At 40.3% G+C, this 16,976-nt stretch overlaps 1 protein-coding gene across 1 annotated transcript; it reads right to left on the reverse strand.

Moving 5' to 3' along the window:
• Positions 1-3,727: 3,727 nt before the first annotated feature.
• LOC139932369 (excitatory amino acid transporter 3-like) lies at positions 3,728-16,816 on the reverse strand. Its single transcript, XM_071926119.1, has 12 exons — positions 16,717-16,816; positions 12,949-13,089; positions 11,403-11,495; positions 10,596-10,710; positions 10,230-10,272; positions 9,991-10,086; positions 9,314-9,498; positions 8,209-8,316; positions 7,375-7,497; positions 6,505-6,699; positions 5,711-5,845; positions 3,728-3,968 (listed from the first exon to the last, which is right to left on the reverse strand). Exons 1-12 carry the CDS (start codon positions 16,814-16,816, stop codon positions 3,728-3,730), a joined length of 1,575 nt encoding a protein of 524 aa, XP_071782220.1.
• Positions 16,817-16,976: the final 160 nt, after the last annotated feature.

Consider the following 16,976-nt stretch of genomic DNA (forward strand, 5'->3'; position numbering starts at 1 on the left):
GTATACTAAGCGGCCAAACTATAGACTTTGGTGGCAGTACAGGGTATTTGTTGGTTCACTTGGTCAGTAATAACAAAACAATCTTTAAATAATGCTAAGCTGGTCCCCTGCTATTAAAGGAATACACCAAGTGTTTTGGAGATTGTCCCATCTGGTCAATTTAGCTGTTAAGTGATGAGAACATAGACACCAAAGTCATCCATGTGTCCCTGGTAGATTGTTTGGTCCAGTACTCCATGCTAACACTTTAGCATACACTATGTTGAGTGATAGTGGTCTCCATGTTAACACTGTAGCATACACTATTCTTGAGCGATAGTGGCCGCCATGTTAACACTACCAATCTACCAAAACCCTGGTGTATTCCTTTAAGGAAAAAAAGTGTTTCATAATGATCTTGAACAGTCCCACCATTACCCTTAACGTGGTAGATATGGCTAGCATGCCCACCAAAAATGAAGATAAAACATCAGACAAAAAACGAGCGACTATTTGTTTTTATTATCTTGCAGTTACACATAATCTAGTACATGTTGATTCATATACTGTGGTTATTGAAGTAGTTGACTGTACAGAATAGGCGTTGGTTAATGCCATGGTGTGCTTTTGAAATGTAGAATACAACCTGATTTGCGAGCTTTCATCTAGAAAACATCTTATCTGATCAATAAGGGATTACAAACAAGCAGCTCTTAACTTTCAATCACCCATACAATACATTTCATTACAAATGTGGCCCATTTGGCAGTGTAGGGACGACTAAAAACCAGAGTCAGTGAGACTAGTGCTGTGGTCCAGAGATGTTGGAAAGTCGGAAATTACGGCTTCTATGAAATTACGGCTACTAGGAAAAGCGCGATGGAACAGCCCTTCAAGTCAGAATTCCAAGTTAGAAATTTGGGCAAGATTTGTCAACCCTGAGGTTTCCAAGATACAGTTATCTGACATCACATCAACATGGCGGCGTACACTGTAAACACTACACAGCATTGCTTTGAACAAAATGCACGACTAGCTAACATTGCTAAATATCATTGACAGCTGTTGCATGGGGGAACAGCATTTTACGTTGGGCAAAGAAACTCTCGCGGGCGTTCATTGTTTCTTTCCTGGTTTTTCCGAGCTGCACCACAGGGACGCACAGGGGATATAATTCCGATCTACTTTTCTAAAATTTTCGACTTCCAACTATGAATGGAACGCAACATACAGTACGCAATTGTGCTGTAAAATACCCTGGCAGCTTATTATTGGCAGCTTATAGCTGTCTTGCAATGAGTAATAGAATCATGTCTAGACAATTAAAGCAGAGTTGTTCTGACGATATACAAATCATGTAGATCTGCTGGAAAGGGCATGACCATATGACTATGTTGGAATGGCCCAATTTGTTGGAAAGTTGTTCTGACTGCCAGTGATGATGGAAAATGAGATAGAATGCCGTCCCATTCGGAGAATCTGACTATAACATTTTTGTAATTGTAATTTTGTAACTAGGTTCAACGTAGAACCAATGAGTTAATGACTAGCCAACAATGCCATCATCAGGTTGAGGACAGCGGTTATGGGACCAGTACTTGGGAACAGAGTTGTTTTTCACAACTGCATTTATTCAAACATCAAGAAAATATGAACAAATGGTGGTACTGAAAAACTATGGTGACAGCTGTATTGTAGAGTGCTGGTCCCATATGTCAAATTTTTTTTCCAGTTTTTTTTGACTCCCTCAAGACTTGATTTAACTTTGTAGTCCTGTAAACTAGCCCTTCACACCATTTTAAGCTACTCCAAACTACTACTCCAAGCCAGTGTTGGCCCAAGCTGAAGTATATGTACAGTATGTGCGAGCATCAAGGTATGCAACTGCTGCATGGAATCAAATACACAGCTCATATTTGCAGATATGGACATACTTACAACAATCCAATAGAGCATAAGGCCATGATCAGATAGGAGCTTTTTTTCTCCTGCTCAAACGCAAAGAGCAGCTGTGAGCGTCACAGAAGTAACAAAGAGCTGTTGAAAATAAAAATGGACAGTAGAAAGTTAGCGATGTCTCTGCTTGCTCTTGAAGAAGAGGAGTACATTCTGAAGAGCTCATGTGGGTGACAGAGCACATTTATCATCTCACCCACCTGCCATAAATGTGTGCCTGCCATGACTAAGCCCATTGAATTTAACTGAACAAAAGGTACAGGAGCGTTAAAAAAAAAGCATCTTGTGATCACAGCCCGTTAATGGTTTACAGATGTGATAGTTGCTTCTCCTGTGACAAGCTCCTCATGGATGAAGTAAACCCCTCCCGGAGTAAAATTCAAAATGTCAAAGTAGCACTTTAACTTTAAAAGATGCAATATTATCTGATTCCTGAAACACAAATCCATCGAACAGGCAACTGAAATGGTCTTGAGATACAATGTGGGGGGGGGGTCTAATATTATACTGTATTAATTCCCCCACCTGCCGCCCCTACTAACTACAGCCACTATTTATGACGATTATACTTCTCAATTAATCAATGTTAGCAGTTTGGTTATGAAAAAATGTCCTTATATTTCACAGTGTTCAATGACTTCATAAGCTCCTCGTTGTGCCAACCTTCATTTGCTCTTCTCCAGTCTTTGTGAAGAACACTTGAAGACTCTGTAGAAGAAGTCTGCGATCTGGATTTCTTTAACATATTGCTTCATGCAACTTGGTGGAAAAAATATTTATAGGTTTGGCACAGTTTAAATATACAGATAGATATATAAGCAATGGATTATAGGACATTGAGATTCAACCACAGGCACACAAAAAACGGATCGTTGGGACATTTTAGAGTCATCCTCTAATCAAGGCGCAAATAAAGTAGGATTTAAGTGTAAAATACAGATTTCTGGTTTGCTTACCAGTGTTGTTAAATTGCTTTATGTAGTAGAACATCTAGAATATGGTTTTCTATGTCCTCATGCTCTTTTTTTTTTTTTTTGCAAAATACATACAGCTTGTGGAGAACCACGTGTGCCGCAGCAATCATCATAGGCTAGTACAGGCTTATCAGCAATTAAGTAAAAGAGAAATAAGTAAAACAATTTATAAACCGATTAATTAAAATGCCTTTAAATGTCTAATTTAATACAACTATTTATAAACCGATTCATTAAAATGTTTTTAAATGTGCCATTTAAAACCATTTTAATTAATCGGTTTATAAATTGTTTTACTTATTTCTCTTTTACTTAATTACTGATAACTAATCACTGTACTAGCCGATAATGATTGTTGCGGCACACATGGCTCTCCATACAGCTCAGCCTGGTGAAACGCTCAAATACGTCCAAAAAGAATCTCCTCACACGCACCGCACACACACACACAGCTCTTCCTGTCAGTGCATCTTTGCAAAAAGAAGACATTGTTATTCCAAAGAAAACTGACTTTGCTTATGCTTGGCAAAATGTCAAGTGTAGGAAGGAAGCACTTTAGTCGTGGTTTGAAGGACCGAGTGGATTTCCTCAGGCGGTTATGAAGGGTGATCATTTTGGACAAGCTTGGTGGGTTATATTGAGCGCGAACAGCGAACAGAGCCTGCTATTGCTAATGTCTGAGCTTGGGAGGATTCTCGCGGAATGCTTTCGTCCTCACTCATAATGGCACTGATACATGATGGAGGTTTTTTTTCCCCCCGCTTTACATCTACAGCAGCGTGGCACTTTTCCTCGACTCCCCTGAGCCGGCCAGGGGGCTAAAACTGTGAGGTTTCGGTGAAGGAGATGGCGTCGGTCTTGTCGACGGTGAAGCCTCCGTTGACGTAGGACTTCTTCTCGCACTCCTCGTCGTCCAGGGTGGCTTCCAGGGCGAAGGGGTTGGCCACGTCCACGTCTGACGTCAGGTCCATCCTCTCCAGCTCCCGCTTGGACAGTTTCTGGACAATGCCGGCTCCGTACGCGTCGCCGAGCACGTTGATCATAGTGCGGAACCGGTCCCTGGAATACACCCGCAAGTTAATTCTAGAGCATTTTTTTCTTCAGTAAATGCACAGTATTTTAACATATCACTGCTGTCAGGTGAAAACTTTGGATCTCCAAAGCGTCAGCTCTTCAGGAACTAAGAAACCGCCTTGTTTTTAGCTCGACCACCATGCATTGAGTTTGTCTAATGGGGTTTTGAAAGGGCAGACCAAGTGGGTCGTAGAATTTTCTCAATCCGTAGAGTATGAAATATCTCAGTTCAGGTTAAAACATGAAAATCATCAAAATTGGAGTTGCAAGGTTTTTCACATCACAACAACAATATCATTTTGATCTATACTTAACAAAAATATAAACGCAACACTTGGTTTTGCTCCCATTTTTCATGAGTTGAAATAAAAGATCTAAGACTTTTTCTATGCAGACAAAAGGCTTATTTCTCATTTCTCATTTCTCATTTGCCTCATGCAGTGCGACACATCTCCTTCGCATAGAGTTGATCAGGTTGTTGATTGTGACCTGTGGAGTGTCGGTCCACTCCTCTTCAATGGCTGTGCGAAGTTGCTGGATATTGGCAGGAAGTGGAACACGCTGTCGTACACGCCGATCCAGAGCATCCCAAACATGCTCAATGGGTGACATGTCTGGTGAGTATGCAGGCCATGCAAGAACTGGGATGTTTTCAGCTTTCAGGAATTGTGTACAGATCCTTGCAACATGGAGCCGTGCATTATCATGCTGCAACATGAGCTCTGGTGGACATTCCTGCAGTCAAAACTTGCGACATCTGCACATTTTAGAGTGGCCTTTTATTGTGACCAGCCCAAGGCACACCTGTGCAATAATCATGCTGTTTAATCAGCATCTTGATATGCCACACCTGTCAGGTGGATGGATTATCTTGGCAAAGGAGAAGTGCTCACTAACACGGATTTAAACAAATTTGTGAACAAAATTTGAGAGAAATAAGCCTGCATAGAAAAGTGTGCATAGAAAAAGTCTTAGATCTTTTATTTCAACTCATGAAAAATGGGAGCAAAAACAAAAGTGTTGCGTTTATATTTTTGTTCAGTATATTTTCAGCTGGTGCTGTTGTGAAACTGCTTAAAACAGCTATGACTTGATTTTATTAAGTCATGCTTGCAGTAAGGTGTACTGAAAACAGCGCAAAATTTTACATAAAAACCCCCCCACTAAAATTGTAAAATAAACATAAAAAGAGCACATTTGTACACGTGAAACAAGACAAAGTACCAAAATATAAAGATTAGAAAGAAATTAAAAGATCTGCAGCAAGGACATTTTAAGAAGTATATGTACATACTATGACATACTATGAGCGAGTGTTTCTTATAAAAGAAATTAAATTAAATTGTGGTTCTGTATTCAGAAATTTATAAGATAGGATGAAACGCAAATATGATAAATTTGACCATCCACAAAGAAATACTTAGAATACTTATACTTATTACTTACTTAGATATTTTTTACATGTTTTTAACAACATATCATCTGAGCCAAAAATGTCATAGGAATTCTTGAATCTGCATTTGTGAATCAAAGTATCAATGTATTTGTTTGTGGATGGTCAAAAATATTTGTTTCTTATTTTTATTTGTATTCATCCAATCATATATTTCTAAATACTGAACCATAATTCACTCCATAGAAATTTGTTTGATGAGAGCCTGTTTCACACATACATATCATCCAGTTAGCAATGACTGTACAGAAGGTACGACAGATAACCAACTCACAGCAGCCAATCCACAGCGACTATCAACGTGACGTCACTTGCTGGTAGTCCAACGGCTGTTAAGACTATCACCATGGTGACGAGCCCAGCGTTAGGGACTCCCGCCGCCCCGATACTGGCAACTGTTGCTGTTATGCTGAAACAGAAAATGAAAAATGGATGTGCAAAATGTACGTCATATTGGCTTTTACAGGTCTAATCCTAAACTATTTGAAAGAGTACTTCCATAAAAGCAAGGGTGATGTATAATAGACAAATAGGACACACGTCAAATACACACTGTTCTTTTAGCCCTAATGCATAAACGGGACTTAGGATTTTAATACTTAATTTAGTACTGTTACAAGTATTGTGTCCAGTCCTGTGGTGCAAAGAGGAAGGATGCAACCAGAAAGAATGGGAAGGCAGACCAAAAACAATGATTCTGTCAGAGTTTCCTGTATTCAGCCAATAAATATCTTTGTCTTGTCTTATGTCACATATTTTGCTATTTTTGAGAAACAAATATGACTGTTAAAATCCACTTGTCTTAAACTATTAAAATGCTCCTTCACTTCCTCTTGTTTCTGGGTTGGATTCAAAATAATACAACTTTTACTTCATTTTATTGATAAGATACAGCTCCATAAAGAACAGACTTGATCTGTAGATAACAATGAAGTGCTTCAATAGTTTGATACTGCAGTTTGGAGTTGTAGTTTGATAGCATATAGCTATAGAGGAGTGATGTGTCTCATTCCTGACTACCTGACCTGAATTTAAGTAAGAAACGCCTCCGGACGGTTAAAGACTTACCTGATGGTAACGATCTGGCCCACGTCCAGGGCGTAGTCGTTCAGCTGGGCGATGAAGATGGCGGCCACCGCCTCATACAGCGCCGTGCCGTCCATGTTGATGGTGGCGCCCACCGGGAGGACGAAGCGGGTGATCCGCTTGTCGATCCGATTGTTCTCCTCGGCACAGCGGAAGGTGACAGGCAGGGTGGCAGAGCTGGAGTGACATGACATTTAAGGCATTGCGTAAGTTTAGTGTAGTAAGTAAGCGTGACCTTATGGGCTGAGACGGTCACAGTAGAGTGTTTTTTGATTCATAAATGTTAAATTTGCAGCACCACAACTTTCATTGCTCATTTGCATGTAGCCTAAAAGCACAAAATACCACCTGCTCTCCTGCTCTGATGATGCTTTCTGACCAGTGGAACATGTTCCATTGTGTCATAAAGCAGCATCATTGTCTTTGGAAACACATAGAATAATATAACAAATACATTTGTCATACACACTGAGTTTGCGCTGAATTGTGTCTTTTTCTGCTGTTCTGACATATCTAGTATGCAGTTCACTTGATAACCAGGGTGGCTATTAAATATGTACCGCTTAATTAACAAATTGATTTTCATTGGCTGAGAATAGGGCAGCAGTAATGTGGCTATGTCACCATAATCACAGCCACGGTATATTTATGAATAAGTTCAAATTACTGAGCTGCATATTTTATGCTAAGCAATGCTGTTACCGTTGAGTTTTATGAATAAGGACCTCAATAGTAAAACAACCGCGCGTGCACACACACACACACACACACACACACACACACACACACACACACACAGAACATGTATTTTAATCAGTCGTAAGCACAGTGAGGAAGGTAGAGGAGGCTGACCTGGAGGATATCATGAGCGCCGTCACCAAGGCCTGAGCCATTCCCAAGGTGAATGTGTATGGGTTCTTCCTCACAATGACAAAGAAGATCAGCGGCAGACAAATGGTGGAGTGGATAGCTAGGCTGAAGAGGAAACCAATTACATGCTAGCGGACATTTTTTTCCGTAACACTGAACTTGAAGTGAATTATGAGCAGATTATAAACCCAGCAGAGGCATAGATAAACTTTTCCTGCAATATAATCATCGGACGAATGAAATGACGTTCGATTTAACATCATGTCATTAACTATACAGTTGCCCCATGAAGTATCCAACCCCCTACAACTTCTCTTTAGATAAGTACAATGCGCTTCATTTCATTCTCACAGCGATAACTACATTCCTGATCAAATGTAATAAATCAGGCACACACACTAATAAAGGCCCTTGAGTAAAGGATCAAATGGCAACTGACTTAACTGAACTGTTTTCAAAATACATTCCAGCTACACCCTGTTCTGAACACAACATAATGTTAAAACACTGCACACTTGAAAAAAGCCCTACATTGTCACACAGGTGTACAGAGGCTTGGACCCTCTGACCTAACTTGAGGGGGATTTACTGTACAGTCTTTAAGTCTGTCACATAGATTTAGAGGCGTGAGTAAGCGTTGACCAAAGCTCTCATTACGGCATCTGCAGGTTGAGCAGTTTTAAATGTCCTTGGCCCTTATCAGTGCCCACACAGAGCTCGGCTTTTACAGTATCATTGGAGGGAGAATCTGCTCAAATGTCAGCTGTAAATCCCAGTGTCTGGAACCGGCGGATACGGAGTAATGGGACGGCTTACCCGCTCAGCACTGTCACCATATAAAGGCCCATCTTCCTGAAGATCTCCCAGTCTTCCACCTCAATGATCTTAGCAGCAATTAGGAACAGGATCCCCACTGGCATGTAGCTGAAATTACACAAGTATTAACTAAGCATCGTTTGGAATAGGAGGGATTATATGTGAGCCAGGAGTAGAGAATCTAGGACTATGGCAAGCTTATATTTGGGCCCAGGTTCACTAAAGTTTTGCACAGGGAAGAGTGCTATATCACTAAAATGACCAAATCAGAAAGCCATGCTACTCACTAACCGTGCTCAGTGAGTGAAAATCTAACAGTGCTGGTCAAAAAATAAAGCCTCTTTGTGTCTGTCATGGTCATACATATGTAAATGATATGTAAATCTCATTATTTTGCCCACATAATATTTATTTATAGGCGAAGGCCATGCAAATAGAGATTCACTAACACTTAACAACGCCAACTCCCCTAAATTATTAGCCCATATAAGATCCTTTGAAAGGAAGCGTAAAGACTTTGCGCAGAGTTTGGGTCGCAGCATCGTCACCAGCACATCAGACAGAGGCAGAGGGTTTACATCCTACAATCTAGATCAGATCAGAGAACTCTGCAATTATAAAGGGGCTTTAGGGTGTGAGGGTGCAGCCTTGATGGAGTAGTCTTATGGCTGAAGCACATAATTTGCTGAGGCTGAAAGCTGAAGCTTGCAATTGGTGATGAAGCGGGCAGCGCTCTTTTCGAGGACTTGTTTGTGCCAAAACTTGATTTGCATAATTTTACGAGTGAATATGATGAAAACACTGTTAGCTAGAGCAACCGAGATGCAATGCAATCTTAGTGAATCTGGACCTTGATGTTTTGAGAAGGTTTACGATCAATGGGTAATGGTTTGCATAATCTATTTAAATTTGGATTAGTAAGGATTAGTTCTTAAACATTGCCAGGTCCATTTCACCTTTCCATAGCATACAGTTTTTGTACTTAAAAACTTTGCATAGTCTGAGTTTTGACGCAAACTGAAAAGGTGATCTTCAATTCTCTTTGCAGCTTGTAATAGATAGATTTCCACAGATGTGGATCAAACCTAAGGCAGGTTACACATACCACATAATTATCTGGACTAGTTTCATGGTTGCTTCATTCAAGGCGTCAAAAAATTCCAGGAGGATGCGCCCCTTTTCGCCCATCTTGCCAATGACAAGGCCAAAAGCAACGCAGAATACGATAAGGCCCAACACGTTGATTCCATCCGAATATGTCCCAATGATTTTATAGTCCTTGGTTATATTCTGCCAAGAGAGGAAACAAGGAGGTAATTCATTCTGGTTAGCCAAGACCAGGCCCAGGAAGCTGCTTTCACAACCACATTAGCTGACTCTAAAGACCCATTGATGAGCTGTGCACTTTTTTTTGTACGGGATCACAGCACACTGACCCATGCCTACTTATGTCATTATTGTGTGTTCTGATGCATGTAGATCAGATATTAGTTGCCAGGTGCAGACACATAAAAAGACAAGGATACACTGTCGTCATGCTCAGATCAAGACCTGAGTTGCCATGCAAGTGGACATTGCCCACTGAAGACACTCTTGGACTTTTTTAGGCTCATAAGATGGGAGTACTTTTACATAAAAAGCATGCCTAGTGTAGCTTTATTTGTTTGCTTTTTTGGGGTACCAAGTGAAAAGGCAATGGCATCAATAGGATAATGTATCTATTGAAAATCCTCCCTCCCTGGCAAACAAAACACAGAGGAAAGGGGTGATGTGCACACCTACCTCCACAGCTGCCATGATAGTAGTTGCGAGAGGTGGAATTGTGGTGGTGTTGACCGTAACTTTGGGAGGCTCCAACTCTTTGCGCTTTGTCTTGTACTGGAGTGAGATGGTCACAGTTTTATGGAGTGACATTGACACAGCTGCATATACTCGTTAGATGCTGGTGTAGACATAGATGACACTTGAAAAGCATGGATTTGAACTCATTAGATAGAGATTGGATGTGCAAAGCCACTTACCTGTTGAAAGCAAGCCTGCACCAGATTTTCTGGAAACATGTTTCTGTTGATGGGATAAGACAGGACTTGAGATGGTGGTGGAGGAAGGACACAGGGGAGAGTGGTGTACAACAAAAATTCCCTGACAGTAATGTCATTGATTTTTTTGCAAGGGCCAATTCCATTAAAAGAGAAGGTTAGGGTTCTTTAAAATTCAAGAAATTGGTTAATACCAAAGTCTGAGGTCTGAATACCTCAGAGTTCTAGTATTAAACCCCTGCTGCGCAGACTTAACTCAAGTCTGATTTGCTGCCAAATGCAGAACAGAGGTGCTAAGTGGCTGTTGACCCACCACCAAGATTTCGATTCAAGCATTCAAGCAGTCACCTGACGAGGTCCAGGAGGGTGTCAACTGTTGTGACGTTGGGCGTGGTCCCTGCCCTGTCAATGTGCTCAGCCGTCTGAGAGACTCCTGGTTTGATGGTCATCACCAAAATAATACCTGAAAAAGATGCCATCACTCAGTATGCTGTGATGAAAATGTAACTTAAGCATTAAAGTCGAGATGAAACGGCATTTCGAGAGTATCTAACTTCCGTATCGTGACGTATTTCCGAGTGAAACAGGAAAGACAGGCGGGACATAACGTTGGGAGGAATTTGATTTGAACGTTGAAAAGTGGGTGTGCTGTTGCTAGCTAGCTAACTAATGAATCTTAGCTCTGTGCGCTAAAAGTTGAAGATTGATTGATGGGTGGATGTCATGATATTATTGGTTGAAATTAGTTACGGGCATGCTTACGTAAGCACACGGCATATTTTGTTTTACAGGAAGAAAACATGATTGAATTTTGATATAAGAATACAATGAAATTGATTTTTGGTATTTTTTTTGGCATATATTGTTAAATAGGTGCACAGTATGACCGGGGATGTGATCTAAAAGGGTTAAAAAGGCATTTTTCATTTCATCTCGTCTTTAAAGGAGTTTCATATCAGACCAAGAAGTGACTAGTTTCTCCAGCAATGTGGAAAGAGGTAAGATGATCAACCACTACTATGACATACAACAACGCCATTTGAGTGATTTAAGTGTATTTAAGTGCAATCCAAATCATCAGGGGAACTTAGAATTAATGCAACTGAGTGAGACGAGTGGAGAAAGTTCTGAGAAAAGGAAACTGTATGAACTCACCGAGAATGACTGCGATGATGGTTGTTGAGAAATAATACACAACGGCTCGCAGACCTATCTTTCCCGACACCTCAGAGTCCAAGGCTGCAACCCCTGTGGAGAAACAGCTCTTATAACACTGCCAGAAGTGTAATTGGATACTCATCTTTCACTGCAACCAGGTTTAATTGAATATTGATCAATTGTAAATGCTCAGCTCCCAAATAGATACGCTCTTGGCTGTGGACCACCCAACTTCTCCTTGTTCTAACTACTAACTTCTAAGATGTAGATGAAACAATAGTGGAAATAAACTTGTTCTTCATTTTTCTGGGGATCCCCTGGTACTCTCTTAAAGGAATACACTGACTTTTTGTCCTGTTGGTCAACTTACCTGTTAAGTGACGAGAACATAGACACCAAAATCATCATGTTGAGTGATAGTAGGCTCCATGCTAACACTTTAGATTGATTCCTTTCTTTTCTTGGCATTGATTTTTTAATAACATGTTTTACATTCAAAAGGTTATTGCCTGTATTGACTCTCAAAATTGTTTTTTTCCAAATCAAGGGAAATTTAAGATTGATTGTTTTTCTTAAACAACGATAGCTTAACTGAGACACTAAAACAAATGATTGATACAATTTTTTCTTTGTCCAATTCAGTATTTATTTTTTTGGTCAAATTCAGTATATTGAAAACACTTGCATTCTGGTGCTCATATCAAGAAGCTACCTCAAACGGTTTTGAACATCTGCTTTTAGCAGCGCATTATATTTAATTGCTCCTCTCTGTTTACCATACAGCCACATACACAGTTTTACCAGTCCCCAGGCTGTTGCATCATAGTAAAATTCCCCTCAGTAGGGTTCAAATAAAGCTGGGCTGAAAAGGACAGAGAGAAGGAAAAATATATCAAGGCAACCACCTGCCACTATACTGCCTTACTTTCAAAGTACTGCCTCTATTCTTTCCCTGGAAGCTTTTCCTTGATATCGCTCCTAGGTGTTTCATGTGCAAGGTCAATTTGAAGCTACGGTAAAAAATTCCATGTAATTTGTCCATTTTAAAGCTAATAAAGATGAACTGCCTCAAGGCCTAATCCCATTTCGGCAGGGAGCCCTGATACGCTGTTTTGGGGCGAGGTGAAGGGATTAGCCTGAGAAGGTGTAATGCAGCTCCTGAATGACATTCCTTAACAGTCAACAGCAGTATCAGTTACCCAACTCTCTCCTTCTGTATTTTGTTAATGTAACTCCAGTTTGTCTCTTTATATGGACAGTGGAAATGAGAGAGATAAAGTGTAGGAAAGACAAGAGTCCCAACAGGGAAATGAATGAACTTCTGCTGACTTGTTGATTGTGTTGCTCGCAGGGTGAACACATGGGTCACCTATGGACACGTCTCCATCCAATTCTTTTACATGGATAAGGTACAAGAGAAACAACTTCTGGTTGCATTTAGTGGATTACCTAGCCATCTCAAATGACAGGAGCCGTCGTTTTAGGGCCTTGAAAGTTGTAGAAATACAGTAGAAATACAATCAGATAGGCACATTCAAGTTACCTGTAATCATGCTGGAAATGATGAGCGGAAGGATGACCAGCTTAAGCATTCGCATCAGGATCTCTCCAGGGAAGCCAAAATACTGCTTGTGGAGGTGGGAGAGGGATGCATACTCTCTGACCACGACACCCAAACTGATGCCTGGGAGATGGGCGACACAATGGGAGAAAGACGGAGCTTTTAATCATAGGGACTGCTTGGTTTCAGCTCACACAAATAAAATGACAGACTGTATTCAGCTACAATGACTGTGTAATTACACGTAGACGCAGAACAGACAAGCTATGCTACTTCAGTATAGAGGTGAAATAATGACAATAGCAGTTGCTAGATCAAGAGTGGTTAGTCTTTGAAATATAAAACGAAATGCAGACAGAAAAGACTAGATTTCAAACATTTGAATTGGTATCACGTCACTTAGATGAATGCCAAAATTACAGAAGATCAGCATAAGCAGATAGCAGTGCTGTCACTGTCCACAGAGACTATTATTATTTTACAGGTCAGTGTGGTTTCTCGCTTATGGAATTGATGAGGCGCGCTGCACATTGGTGTACACTTTCTACACATAAATGCCACATGTATCCCACTCAGCGGTTTTGCTAATACACTCCGCACCTCCAAGTGCGTTATCAAACGTAACAGACTGCCATTTATGATGCTTGTGAAAGGTTGGGATGACACAGCAAACCGTAACTGGATGTTACACCGGCGCTGACCCGTTAAAAAGCTGTCACATACTTGTACATCGGTATTTTTTAATTCCACGACTGCAGTTATGATCTTGTTGTTGGGCAGCCTGGTTTTTACCGCTGCTAATGAATGCTGAGGGGCCAGAAATGTTCTTCGGCGAAATAATAAAATGTGTTTTTCAATAAACGGGCTCGGAGAGATGAAACAAGCCCGGCAGCATCCCGCTTGGGAGAGGCCTCTTGGAAAAAACAAGAGGTCATCCAGGTTAAAGAGCAAGAAGGAATGACTAACTTTATTGCCCCTGAGTAAATATGCCCTCTACACATTGAACATGAAAAACATCTATAAAAATATTAAACAACTCTGACTGAGGGCAAGTCAACAACCAGTCCATAAACAAATAAATCTTTTCCCTTTTCTTCCTTTCCTCCCCCTTTCAGCCTGTCATAAGGGACATCACATCCTGTTATAGGTCTACAAAAAATAGATCCCTCCTCTTCTAAAGCGTCCGATGGCAGAGCAGAGTCAGCCAGCTGGATTATTATCGGACCGTTTATGACAGGCATACCCCTCATTTGGTATTAAAAGAGGTGATTGCTCTTTGCAGTCACCTGAGAGTCATGTAGCCAAGGATGGAAAGATACTACAAGATTTCACGTCTAAAAAGAGATCCAGGGTACTCCAAAAATCTGTTAAAAATTCTATTCTATTTGGTTCGTCATAGATTTTTTATTTTTTTTTTGAATATTTTTGGATCTTTCTTTTTCTACATGCATTGAACCCTTTTTTATCTACGCACAATCTTTAGCATTAGAAGCTAAGAAACATTCCAGCTTCCTATCTGTTTTCCAATACTACAAAAATCCCTTTACCAATTAAGCACTGATTGCCTGTCCTATGCCAAATTTGTTCAAGGTACAATTGAGCTACCATAGAACAACAATAAAGAAAAACCATGACGCATGATTTTAACTCTAATCCTCTAATGTCATGTCAATTTGTATCAGCTATTTTAAGATACTTACATATAGCAGGCTACTTTAGTCATCATCATACTTGGCCTCTCAAAGCTGTGTACAACCAGCACCACAAGTGTGGTCAGCGCGAGAGGCTGAGAGCTTAGATAATATGCAGTGTAACATCCCAATTTATTCACAAACAGCCTGGTCTGACCAAATTTCGTGACATGAGCAAGACAATATGTGACAATACGTATCGTGGGGCAGACAAATGAATCGCGTTATTAGCTCCATTTTATTCTGCTGTAGTAATCACAAATGAGACGCTTGACCATCACAATTTCACAAGCTCTCCATCCAAATTATATTATTGACACTTTGTAATGACTGTTGACAATTGTAATGAAATTGTTGTTTACATTCTAGCGAGCCAATGCCATCGCGAGAAAGATTTGTGGCTCAGAAAAAAAACATAATTCTGCGCAGTTATACTTTGTTGTCATTTAACTTATTTATTAACTTAACTTTTAACTTATTTATTATATTGTATCATAGTTGTATTGAATCGTGAATCCCCCTCTAAATGCCATGATATTCCAGAAATTCCATGACCAGTAGCAACCCTGGATTAGATACATATGAATATGTGTCCAGATTTGATACTCCCAATATGGTATCTGCAGTAGGCTTAGAAATAAATAAAAATATTCTATAACAATATTCTAAAAGGGCAATTTTAACATTTTCCAGTCTCAGAGGATTTCAATGCACTGCACTTTTAGCTTAGATTTAATTCTCAAGCCACCTAATGCTTTTCAGCAACTCCAGTTTGTGATCAACTCCCAAATAGTATATGAGCGAATACTGAAGACCAAAAGGTTTAAATATATTGAAAGTGTTACTTATACCTGTAGTTCTATACGCTATCATGGATTCTGTCAATGCAAGTGATTAGTTTAATCTTTCTTAATTTTCCTTTATCCCAGCAGACTTCAGAAGGTATCATTGGTATCAAGGTGCATTAACTCACAAAGCAGATTATTCACTTGTAATTAGAGGTAGGCTTATAAGTGTTTATTCAAAATAGTTGCATCTAAGCCAAGGAACTCTAGTGATTGTAAATTTCCTGTATCAAAGATCATGGTACTGTAGTTTATTATTACTGTGGCAGGTTGTGCAAATACATCAGGGTACCTGCAGGTTTCAGAAAGCCAAATTTAAGACTTTTAAAACCTTTTTAGGTTCTACCTGCAACCTGGAACTGAATGAGACCAATTTAAAAACCAACATAAAGAAGCAAAGTTGGCAAAACCAGCCTATTACTGCCTATTTCTAATTAAAGTTATGAAACTATTAATGGGCAGAATAAGAACAGGACACCAGGAAATTAATTGAGAAGCCCTATTGTGTTTAGTAAAGCAGACAGCATGCAGATTGTACTAGTAACTCAGTTCTGGATTCATCTAAGAGTGGACATGCAGCACAAATAAGCAAAAATAAGAGCTCTAATAACTGGACATTTTAATACTTTTTAAGGCTTTACATTTATCTCATTTATTGTAAGACTTTTTCAGACTTTATAAGGACCTGTGGATACCTTGTACACAGTCTGTGCACTGTGCTGGGACTGATTCCACATGTCGACCCAGCGTCAGAGAAAAAAGCCACTGTCACTTCAGTCTGGTCACGTTTTGACCGAGACAGATACAGACACAGCGGCGGAAAAAAACGATCTTTGCCTCTGGAGGAGAGAGAGAGGCAACGGGGTCTGCCTCCTATATAACATCACACCACACCATAACCATCCATTCTGTATTATGAAATAAAAGGCATGTACTCATTCATATACATAAGCGTTCCTGCACTAGCGTCTGCTGCTGCTGCTCAGACAAGCAGTGAAGACCCTATAGCCCCCAGTTTATGCCAAAGAGGTTGATTTATTTAAACACTGACAGCGGTTAGAAGGCAAGGAATTAAAGCCTGGGTGGTAAAAAAAAACGATTTAGGGTAGGATGCACGTCTAAATAGGAATGAAGACAACTAGAAAAAATGCCATCAAGCAAGGAGAATGCATCACAGTCATACATGAGCAGACAATGGGGGGGCTTTTACATACCTAACAGCACTGATATGACCGTGGCAATCAGAAGCCAGTTCCTCTTCAGCAAGCCTTTGAAATTCACGCCTCGTCGCTCTTTTTTGCCCATCATGTCCATGGCGCTGCTTCTTTTTCTTTTCCCTCACAATAGGAGAAGCACAATGGGGTTTTCTGGGGAGACACAAAAGCCTCCTGCAGCCCCGGCGTCAGAGGCAGACAGGGGGGTTAAGAGGAGGATGGAAGCCGCTGCGCTGCTACCGGCAGAGGATGCCGCCGTC

This window comes from Centroberyx gerrardi, chromosome 23 (genome assembly GCF_048128805.1).
Source record: "Centroberyx gerrardi isolate f3 chromosome 23, fCenGer3.hap1.cur.20231027, whole genome shotgun sequence".
Taxonomy (NCBI): Eukaryota; Metazoa; Chordata; class Actinopteri; order Beryciformes; family Berycidae; genus Centroberyx; species Centroberyx gerrardi.